The sequence below is a fragment of the Choloepus didactylus genome, chromosome 11 (assembly GCF_015220235.1).
Source record: "Choloepus didactylus isolate mChoDid1 chromosome 11, mChoDid1.pri, whole genome shotgun sequence".
Classification (NCBI taxonomy): Eukaryota; Metazoa; Chordata; class Mammalia; order Pilosa; family Megalonychidae; genus Choloepus; species Choloepus didactylus.
Window position 1 is genome coordinate 79,872,413 of NC_051317.1, and position 11,589 is coordinate 79,884,001.

General features: G+C 38.8%; 1 protein-coding gene across 1 annotated transcript; it reads left to right on the plus strand.

Moving 5' to 3' along the window:
- Positions 1–234: 234 nt before the first annotated feature.
- Positions 235–10,272, plus strand: LOC119506221 (granzyme A-like). The gene is made up of 5 exons (XM_037799199.1): positions 235–371; positions 4,087–4,234; positions 5,855–5,996; positions 8,068–8,340; positions 9,385–10,272. The coding sequence occupies exons 1-5, from the start codon at positions 293–295 to the stop codon at positions 9,535–9,537; spliced, it is 795 nt and encodes a 264-aa protein (XP_037655127.1). The 5' UTR covers positions 235–292; the 3' UTR covers positions 9,538–10,272.
- Positions 10,273–11,589: the final 1,317 nt, after the last annotated feature.

An 11,589-nucleotide genomic window follows, 5' to 3' on the forward strand; every position in this document is an offset into this window, starting at 1 on the left:
TGTCAAAAGAAGAACAATTTTCTATTAATTTTCTTAAATGTTCACTGTCTCCATGGCTTCACATTTAACCTTTAGGGTAGAGACATCTAACCCAGAAGGAAATGACCTCATCTGTGAAACAATAAGTAGTAACCACACCATAGCTAAAATAAGATTATGTTTTCCAGTAATGAAGCACCAAGATCTTAAGCAACACAGAAAAGAAAAAGAAAGAAAAAAGAAAAAAAACCACATCCTTTGTGTTTCATTATATGTTAGTAGTTACTAATACCTGAAACTAAATGGTCTTCAGATGTGGGTAACAGAAGCCATGAAAATGCTCTTTCCTTTCTGTTTTCCACCTGCCATGTTTCTCCTTCTAATTTCTGGAGGTAAGACACATTTTCATATGCTTCTCTGTTTTGCTCATGAGAAAGTGGAATTCTAAATTAGCTTAACTTATGTTTAACATTATGCAAAAAGGAAAAAGAAATCGTAATTTAATTTCCAATGATTTTTGATGTTGCCATTTGTCTTTGCTATCAAAAAACTAAATTGGCTTTTTAAGAAGAAAAGCTACCCTACATATCTACAGCAAAAATGTGAAAACATTATATCTGGTGCCTCTCATAAATTCAGGTCAGATCTTCAAGGGAAAAACTGACAAAGCTATTAAATCGGGGATGTATATCTTACTTATTAATTGGATGTCCCAGTCACAAATACAAAAAAAATCATAGCTCTCAGATAAGTCTTAAAATTTTTGGTTTGGGAATTTGTTTGTGGGAGCATGTGTTTCCAGTGGTGGGAGTGGTGAAGAAAACAACAATATCAGTATAAAATAATCCAATGAACTATATGCATATATCTATTTGCAAATATTTAATAGAACTTTCAACTAAGAATGGCACTATCCTAAGTGCTTTACATGTATTAATTCATTCAATGCTCTTAAGTAGGTATTATTGTTACTAGTCCCATTTTATAGATGAGGAAGCTAAGACAGAGAAGTTCTGTAAATTTAGTAAGATCTTAAATTAGTAAGTAGTGAGGCTGGGATTTGAACCCAGAGGCCATGCTCTTAACCACACACTTCAGAACTGTTATTAACTTGAGATCCATGAGCACATGAAGAGGCCATGGGTGAGCATCAGGAAGTCTGTCAAACTCCCTAAACTGCATGCTAATATTTACATGCATGTTTATACTTATACCTGTGTATATCTACACATACCTATGCATATGCATATACACATATGTATCAGATACTCATGTAGTTCAGTATTTCCTAAAGGAAAAGGTAAAGAACCATTGCTTTAAAAAGACAGGGCTTAACAATGGAAAGAATATGGTTTTTGCATAATGTGAAACTAGGTTAGTATATTGCTTTGCCATTTATTAGGTCAGTGATCTTAGGTGAGTTAACCACTTTGTCTGAACTTCATCTTCCTTATCTATACACAAGAATAATAACACTCATCTTGCATTGTAGTAAATGTTAGAACTGGTGTCTGGTAAATCATAGATGCTTTCGTTATGATTATTACTGTAGTTTTTTTTTTTCTTAGTGTTAATACAACTTAACTGTAGTTTATTCCAAAGATAATTTTCACCATGGAATACTGTGAGATTTTTTACGTCAATTTGTAGTGTCAAACCTGATACTAGACAATCCAGCCTGTAGTAGGAAATGAACAGGCTACGATGGGCAGGGAGTCAGGAGAAGGGGGTTCTGTCCATTCTGCCCTGGCTCTGTGATTTTGGGTATATCTTTAATCTTTTTGTTTTCTTGAGCTTTAAGAAAAGAGGCTAATATTGCCTGACACTTCCTACCTACCAGGGACAGGAGATAGATATTATGTTAAATGTGCTTTGAATTCTTGGGAAAAAGAAGCACTGCTTAAATTTAAGAAACCATTATACAGAGAGATCACAGAAGCTTAGAGAATCAACTTAAACTGAACATTTAAAAGAAAAACGCAGGTAGAATCGAGACTGTAAAAAAAAAAAAACCACTTTTCTAACAGCTGTCATTTTAAGGACTGGCTCTAAGATATGTATAAGGTCAATAAGGCATTTAAATATGGTGCATCATTAAGCTCAACGTAACATTACTCTACACTTCATTCTCCTAAGTCTCAACTCTGCTGCCTTTTACTTACATCTTACCTCAAACCTGGAATCTCCCCTAGCCCCTGCTTGTTGAAATCTTGCACATATTTCTATATCCGTCAGAAAAGGGAAAAAAAAAAGCCTTCTTCATGCAGACCTCCAGACTCTTCTGTCAATAGCATTTTCACACATCTCCTCATTCTTCCAACTCCTTATTTTTACCTTCTCCAGGCACTTACCACTGCCTGGCATTGTGATCATTTGTGTATTTGTGAACATTTCTTTCTATCTTTTTACTAACAAATCTCTTTGAGGGCAAGAACTTGGTTTTATTATCTTTGCATCCATTTTAACATTAGTCGCTCAAAAATAGTTGTGGAACACTTGAACAGAAAAAGTGAAATGAATATGTAAATTGTTTAGGAAAGCAGTCCTATCATGATTTCAGCCTGGAATGTAAGCAGAAATACAGTTAAAAATTTTGCTAATTGTATTTCCTGTGGGGACATAAAATCAGGATTGTTCTTTCACACCTTCATCCCCATCCCCTGCCCTGCCAGTTAGACTCCTGTGCTTGACTCACTTTCTACATGAATAATAACAAATAAGGAAAAAAGACTGAAATAAGTAAAAAGCCATTAAAGACCTACAGCATTTATAGAGTGTACCATTGTATTCAGGACAGAGCCTGATAGCTACTGAGCTGCACTATCATGGAGCTTGTAAAACTAAAGCAATTGGTTTTGTTTCTTTGTAGACCAATCAGGTTCTCATGGGCAAAAACAAGGTTTCTCCAGTCACATGGAAAACATCCCTGTCCCCAAGAATCACCTCATAAATGTACTTTGTTGGTGAGAACACACAACAGGCAAGAAGGCAAGAGAGCTTTATGAACCCACATTCTCAACCAGCAGGACAGTGACCTCGGATTTAGGGAATTTATTATAAACATTTGAACAGAAGAAGGGAGAGGCCTAGGGACTCAGTCTCCCTTATGAACCCTCTGTTCCCAAATCAGAATACTGGGGACATGACTGATTGCTACTAAGGGCACTTTCTCTTTTTCAGGTGTTAGAATACAAAGGGACTGTCACTTACACAAGTACATATTTTACTAATAAGGAGTTAATTTCATCTGTGATAGTGCAAGGAGACCCTCCAAATCCAGGCTTCAGAATCAGTCCACATGCACACTGAGGTACAGAAAGGTTAATTTGGGGGGACCAGAGCCAAGTCCTGAGTGTTCTGCCAAGAATGCCACCCCTCTCCTGCCCTCTAGTTTCTGGGTACAGTCTCCTCCTGGCTGTCCATCCACACCTCTTATAAATGCCTAACTATCATGTGGATCGCCCTCTCTAATAATACCTGCCCATAGGGGCAAGAACAGAATAAACCACTGCTTTCCTAGACTTGATCACAGCCTTACAGACCCCACAACGGCTCTGGGGACTGCCTACATCCAAAGCACCTGGGGTGCTAGTTCTAAATGCAGATTCCCAGATTCCCTTTTCCGAATTCTGAATCAGACTCTCAGTGGATGGGTCTAGGGAACCTACATTTTAAATAAGAGCTCTGGGTGATTATTATGACACTAAAGTTTGAGAACCATTGCTCAAAAAGAGAAGCATTTCTATTATATTTATCAATTTTACACTAACATTTCCTCCCCCCAAAAAAATGAAAAATTGTGTTAGACATATAATTAAAAAAAATTAAAGCCTAACCTACTCAGTATGTTTATTTATAATAAAACTTACCCCAAATCTGAATGTTAAACTGATCATAGTAAAATATTATCAAATGTGTGACTGTTGCAGTGAACATAATCATAGATGAAAAAGCTGCAGAAAGAAAGAACCGAGTCTGGCCTATGTCTGGACTGCTCTTAGCTGCTTTCCCCAGCACAGAGTTCACGTCCAGGTGCTAATGTTCAATCTCACTCAGCGAGAAGCATGACTACATAAAATAAGATTTCACTCTAGATCACTCTTTTAGTTTTTCCAGAATCCTGTGAAGGAATTATAGGAGGAAATAAAGTGCCACCTCACGCAAGACCCTACATGGCTCTAATCAAAGGGCTGAAAAGCTGTGCAGGGGCTTTGATCAAGGAAAACTGGGTTTTGACGGCTGCACATTGTGACCTGTAAGTAATTCTGAGCTACTCTGATTCTCAAGGCAGATTAGAAGGGGTGAAAATGACTCTAGAATCCAAAGCCAAAAGTAGGTCGGGATGGAGAAGCACATTCAGTGTCATGTTCTATTATAATATTTATTTGTATGTGCAAAGGCCAGATCCTATAGAACAAGATTGAAATACATGACCATTTTCCACATTATTTTAAAATGGTTTTTCACCATAAATATTAACATTATTAAAATTATGCAAATCAAGAAAGGTGAAAAGAACACTCAAAATATCAACCTTACACAATCACCGTTAGGGTTTTCATGTATTTTTTTCCAGACTTCTTTCTTTAGCACACTTTACATAGTAGATCAAATTGAATGTGTTTTTTGTAATTACAACTAGTTTAATTACTATTATATAATTGGCATTTTCCCATGTTGCTACATATTAGATTGATCTATGGGAAATTATTAAAATTTGACTGTTTTACCTTAAAAAATAGCAATTTCCTAGGGTCCAAACTAATAGTTTTCCTAATCATGTGTTGAAAGGCAGAATAATGTTTGTCACATGGATGTGTTGCTATTTTCTTAATCAGTGCCTGGCATTGATAACAAGCAGTGTTAATGCCCTATGCACATTAGCATAACTTGCGTGAAAAGAAGATGCTTAAAACTAGCTTCCTACAAAGAAGACTCAAATACATCATTTTATATTGTGTAACAAATAAAAATTTGTCAAGTACAAACTTCAGCACAATTCACCCCGGAAATAAGGTTAGCCACCAGCAAGCTTAATTAATAGCCCCACTTGGTAAAATCTGTCCAGCAGATCAGAGTTCTTTACCCCCTCTCCCAGAATAGCTATCAGTGGGTTCACAAACTAGATTCAGGACTAGTCTTAGTTTGTGTGTGTGTGTATGTGTGTGCATATGCTTGTGTTGGTTTAGACTCAGCTTTAAAATTTTGTTATACAACCCAGGTTCCTTTCTTCAGTCCAACCTACAAAAACTTGACTCTGGTCAACTTTTCTCATCTCTGAAGACTTCAGCAAGGCACACTATTTTTTGAAGCCCAGAAAAGGAAACGTGCCACTTCTGCTCTTTCTTGGTTTTATTCCCTTCCGTGAAGTGCCAACAATCTAGAGGGCCACTAGGAGAAGGGCTTTATTCCACAAATCCAGAGTAGGTGGAGGAACAACCAGGTAGCTCCTCTCTTGGCAGCCAAATGGCAAAGCCCAGCTCCAACCTCCTTCCTTGCAGCCTGCCAGAGGGAAGCCAAGCCCAGATTTCTGGTTGCCTCCTTTGCTGGCAGCCAAGCACACCTCTCCAGGCCTTTCCAATTCAATGCTCTTCCCTAAGTCAAGAGGCCTGGGGTTTCCTGCTTGTTGCTTCTTCCTTGAAAAGCTGTAGTGGAATTGAAGCAATTGGGGATAACAAACCTCTTAGTAAAACGTACTAAAACACCAAAAGAAAAAAAGGCCTCATAAATATCACCCATCCACTCCCTCTATCTTAACTGTGCTTATTTATAAATAAGAAGTCATTTGAAAGAACTGATCAGAATTGAATAAATTATGTCCATAGTTTAATTTTATCCATCATATTACATAAATAAAATCTTGTTGTTTTTCCAGGAAGGGCAAACCTCAAATTATTCTTGGGGCACACTCTATCTCCCACAAAGGCAAAGCTAGCCAAACATTTTCCATTAAAAAGGCAATTCCCTATCCATGCTACGATCCACAGTCATATGAAGGAGACCTTCAACTGCTTCAGGTAAATATGTTTTTTTAAAATAACTATTTTGAAATAGTAAAATTTTGAAATTTGGTCAGTTTAGCCTAAAACTAGTTTTTACACACGTGGCCCCACAGCTAAAATCAGCTAATGCCTGGGATGTGGGGGCAAGCATGGCTAGGACCCAGTGTCATTGCCACAGGTGATCCTCTTCTTGGAATTCAGTTTGGTTCAACAAATGTTGACAAAAGTCCTACTGTGGCAGGACCTGGAAATCCAAAGTGGTGATGCCCATGAATCAAAGACCACTAGGAACCCACCTGTGGTTAAGCAAAATTTTGATGCTTATGGATGCTTGCGCCGTATACCCTGAGAGACCACAGAGTGGCTCAGTAAGGGGCTTAGAATAGGATTTGGGCTTCTGTTAGGTCATTTGGGGGAGGGATCAGAGATGCTCTGAATTGGGTGTTGTCAAGACGAGGGTGACTCTGTGATGCGGCATCTTACGGAATCTTACTCATCTCGGAGACAGAAAGAATAGACAGAGGCTAAATCCATGATTGGTGAAGATGCAGCCGTCACTCATTTTAGCCAGAATAAGAGGGGAGGTATTTATTCATTTTTGTGGTTTGAACTATGATGTGTTTTTGCCTGTACTCAAACATGATTGCAGAACAGCCTCATTTTTACTCGCTTCATTAGGTTCATCTTATCTGACATTAGTGATCTGTGAGACTGTTCATGCTCACCAAGAAAAATCATGGCCTGGTTGTGGGTGCCAGGCCCGCAGCTAGCACACCAAGGCTTAGCTGTTTGTGCAGTCTGCTTTTCTATCTTTCTGAAGATAAATAGTAATCAGGTTCTGCCCTACAAGCAGTCACCCTCTAGAAGGGGACACAGACAAATAAATAGAAAAGTATTTTACTCAGTGGTGAACCAGCTAACTAAAAAGATGGTGCTATGGGAGAAATAGGGGAGGAGGGGGCAGTCAGGGAAGCCTTCCTAGAGAAGGGGGGGAGTCAGTCAGGGGAAAGGGAGGGAGGTGCCTTCCAGGCAAGAAGAGCAGCAGGTACAAGGGGTCTCTCTGGAAAACGCAATTCGAGGAAGCAGAGAGATGAGGGGGTTATCATGAGATTTAAGAAAGAGGGGAAAGCAGGACACAGGCCATGGAGTCAGGCATTGCCAACCTTGGTAAGAAGTTTGAACTTTATTGGGAAGGAAATGGGGAACTGTTTTAAGCAGGGCAGTGACATGCCTAGACTTGTTTTTAGAACAATCTGGCTGCTATGCAGAAAATGGAATAGAGGAAGGGAGAACTGAAAGACAAGAGTGTGAACCAAAGGCTATAACACTAGTCCAAAGGGGCTGATAAGGAACCAGGCCAAGAGGAGAGTCAAGAAGCAGCCCAGGGGCTCCACACACCCCCATCATCAGGAGCAGAGAGGGCCCTAGAGCTCTATGTGTTTCTGGAAAAAACCTCACCACCCCTTACCCCCCAAAACTTACCACCTGACCCCCTCCATGCTATCTGCCTCTCCCTCGTGTCACCTCCTCCTCCCACACTCTAGTCCCCAATGAGGCAACTCCCCTCACCCCCTACCAGAGGACGTTCCCCATTCCACTTTCACCTGCATTTTTCCCCACAGCATATATCACCCTCTTACTTACTCTAAATTTTATTTATTTGTTTGTCTACCTCCCCCACTGGAGTATAAGAGTCACAAGAATGGTATTTTTGTCTGTTTAATTCCTCCAAACATCTAGAATAGTACCTGGTACATATTAGTCCCTCAATAAATATTTCTTGGGTCATTTTGGGTAAAAAAAAAAAAGTTGGAATTAAAATCTAGAGAAAGGATTCTGAACTCAGGTTCCAAGCAAGTAGTCAAAGTGGTCAGGTCTCCTGCAGGACCCAGAAATCTTACTGCTACAGGCTAGTGGGGTGATCAGGGAGGGTTCCTGTGCTCTTGGAGGAGAGTCAGGGAGCTCCCCCTCACCTCTGACACCTCTGCCCAATAGCGTGAAGCTGCTGGAGAAACATGAAGGTGTCAGAACTTCTCCATGGTTGGTTTTGTCCTTGCCTGAAGCTGCATCTCTGTCTATCTCCTAGCTGGAAGGTAGAGCAACTATTACCAAAGCTGTAGGAATACTTCCGCTGCCCAAAACAGGAGAAGATGTCAAACCCCACACCAAGTGTCGTGTGGCAGGATGGGGAAGTACCAAAAAAGACTCATGTGGAATTTCAGATACCTTGAGAGAAGTCAATGTCACTGTAATAGACCGAAAAATATGCAATGATGCAAAGCACTATAATTTCAAGCCAGTTGTTGAGAACAACATGATCTGTGCTGGTGGTGAAAAAGGTGAAGATGATTCATGTGAAGTAAGTAAATAAAAAATTCAAATCATTTTTGGTATAGGAAATAAAGTTAGAGTGCCTATGAAGAACAGGGCACACACTTGTTATTACTTTTTATGCCTAAGACCAGCAAGAAAACTGCTTGGCAGTGGTGTGTGGTGTACTTCTTTGTCCAGTGTGAAACCCTCCACTCAGGGAGCATTCCTTCTTCCCAATGATAATTCTCAGTGTATCACTTAACCACCACTCACGAATGCTCTGCAGCCCTTTCAATAATGATAATGACAGCTGGCATTTATCAGGTGCCAGGAATTGTACCAAATTCTACACTCTGTTATACCATTTAATCCTCAAGTAATCCCATGAGGTAGGCACTATTATTATCATCCCTATTTTACAGATGTAGAAATCAAAGCATGGAAAGTTACTTCCCTTCCCTAAGTTAAATAACCTGGCTATCGTTGGGGTGGCCCTGGATTTGGACCCAGGCCTCTGACTCCCAATTCCTGCACTGTTCTACCTCTCAGTGTGCCAAGAACAGGCTTTACCAGGGTTTGAGCCTACATAGAATTCATGACCTTGAAGTGGTTGACAAGAAAGAACATGAAATGGGACTGATGAACATCGGGGAAAGCTCTAAAAAGTGTTTGAAAGTCTCAAGTACTCTTTGATCTGAGATGGCTTAGCTAGTGACCTCCTTCAGAGCAGGGAATAGTTGAGATCTCATCTCACACCTTCATGTAGCCTCAATATTCAGTTTATATTGACCAAGAAAAGGACACACAGGTAGACTGAAGGAGAAAATTATTTTTCACTATTAAAGTTTTCCTTTGTTGCTCTTTCTTTGTTTTACTGTTGAAAATATATTTGCACATCTTATCCAGAGTTACCTTTTTCAAAAAGAAAATGCTTAGAAAAGATAAACACATGTGTGTTAATAGATGCTGAGGACAGACAATAAAATAGATTTTAAATTAGCCTTTAAATAAGGAAAGAATGAGTGAACAAATAAATAAATATATCATCTTTGGAAAGCACTCATATTTATACACATGGCTCTCGTTCCAGGGGGATTCCGGAAGTCCTCTGATATGCAGTAACATTTTCAGAGGTGTCACTTCCTTTGGGAAGTGTGGTGACCCCAAGAAACCTGGTGTCTACATTCTCCTTACAAAAAAATATCTCAACTGGATAAGGAAAACCATCAGAGGAGCAATGTGACATTCCTTCTTCAAAGTAGAAAGCTGAGGTAGATACCTGGAGATGTCAAGCAAAGGGATTTTAATTTGGCCTGTCTCAAGAAGCACTCAAGAATCCTCTTCACTTTGTGTACAAATTACAGCCTGTCTAAAACAAAATCTGCCAATGAAAGAAACTGTTTCCTGCTTTCACACTTAAATTAGCTAAGACTGCATCATCACATTCACTTTCTATTCCCTTGAGAAAAACTTCCCCAGTTCAGTTATTCTTTGCCTTATTCAGAATTTTAGGACTATCACATTTGTGTTTGATTTTAAAAGGGAGTCAACCCCAGGAAAAGTTAGAATATTCATTCGTCTTCCAAACAGAGCTCCAAATAACTGAGGATATTTGGAGCCCAATATTCCACTCAATGTGGGAGTTGGGGGAGAGATGAATGGGAACTTCACTTCTTACTATATACTTCCATATACTTTACATCTTTACTAAATTTTTAATTATAAAGAGTGAAAAATATTCAGTGCATGCTTTATATATTTGGAAAATTTGAAAGCTAGCAATAGTTCAGAGCAATTGCATCATTTATTAATTACAAATAGACTAAAGTTTTATATGCTAAGAGATTTCAGTTCAGCCAGCATCCTGCTGTGTGTTTTCCCTTAGCTAGTTAGCTTATACATGCAAGCACTAAGCTTAATTCTGTTATTACCATTAAATTGCAATACATAATAAAGAAAAATGACTTCTTAAACCATCTATTATTTATATCTTGTATTTTTGTTGTGCTTTTTCTCCAAAGAGCTGATTTACAATAATCTCATTCTCCAATAATTCTGACTGATTTATCCAATTTAATTGCTATAACATTTCATGGGGGATCATCGCATGCCAGGTATTATGACCCCCACTGTTAAAACAGAGGGGACTAAGTCAAGATCACTGTCCTCTAAGTGATTGAAGTCTAGTAGAAGACAAGGAGAAAGTCATAAATAAGAAGACATCTACTTCAGGTTTTGAAGAACAGAGAGCAGAGCAAGGCTGTCTACTGTGTTAAGAAGGTGATGGGGGTGGGGGTAGATATAAATCACACTCCCAGTAGTCAACACAATCAGCCCCAAGAGTTGTCCTCCTGAAAGCTGCCCCATATTTAAATGGACGTATACAAATTCTGGATTCCTGACTGAAAACCACAGACATCACAACAGCCTAGTGGAAAGAACACCGGCTCCCAAGCCTGACACCAGCTTCATCACTATAAAGTTGTAAGACCTTGAGCAAGGAATTAGTCTGTGCCTCCATTTTCACATCTGTAAACTGGAAATACTTACATAAAAGTTCTAAAATGAGGTGACCCCAGTATTTAAGGTCGATTGTCCACCTCTCATTTCATACCCAATAAGATGGCTCTAATAAAAAATTGGACAATAGTAAATGTTAGCAAAGATATGGAGAAATTGGAACCCTCATACATTTTTGGTGGGAATGTAAAATGGCACAGCCACATGGAAAGCAGTTTGGCAGTTCACCAAAATGTTAAACATTGATTTACCATATGATCCACTCCTAAGTATCTACTCAAGAGACTTGAAAATATATGTTCACACAAAAATGCGTAAAAGAATATTCATAGCAGAATTACTCATAATACTAAAAAAGTAGACACAACCCAAATGTCCATCTACTGACATATGAATAAACATATACTATGGAATATTATTCAACAATAAAAAGAAATGAAGTACTCATTCATGCTACAACACAGATGACTCTGGAACATATCATGCTAAGTGAACGTAGTCAGACACAAAAGGCTACATATTTTATGACTCCTTTTACATAAAATGTCCAGAATAGCCTAATCAATAGAGATAGAAAGGAAATTAAGGTTTGCCAAGGGGTAGGATAGGGGTGAATTGGTAGGTATGGGGTGATGGAAGTCTTCTGGTATCTCTTTGGTATGAAAGAAATCTTATGGAATTAAATAATGGTGATGGTTGCACAACCTTGTGAATTTACTAAAAAAAAAACTGAATTATACACTTTGATTTGGTGGACGTTTTGGTATATGACTTC

Excerpts from the sequence above, each read along its gene's own strand:
- LOC119506221 (XM_037799199.1), top strand. The coding sequence starts at position 293 with ATGTGGGTAACAGAAGCCATGAAAATGCTCTTTCCTTTCTGTTTTCCA. Across the intron at positions 372-4,086 it reads TCTCCTTCTAATTTCTGGAG|TTTTTCCAGAATCCTGTGAA; the intron begins GTAAGACACATT and ends TCACTCTTTTAG. Across the intron at positions 5,997-8,067 it reads GAGACCTTCAACTGCTTCAG|CTGGAAGGTAGAGCAACTAT; the intron begins GTAAATATGTTT and ends TCTATCTCCTAG.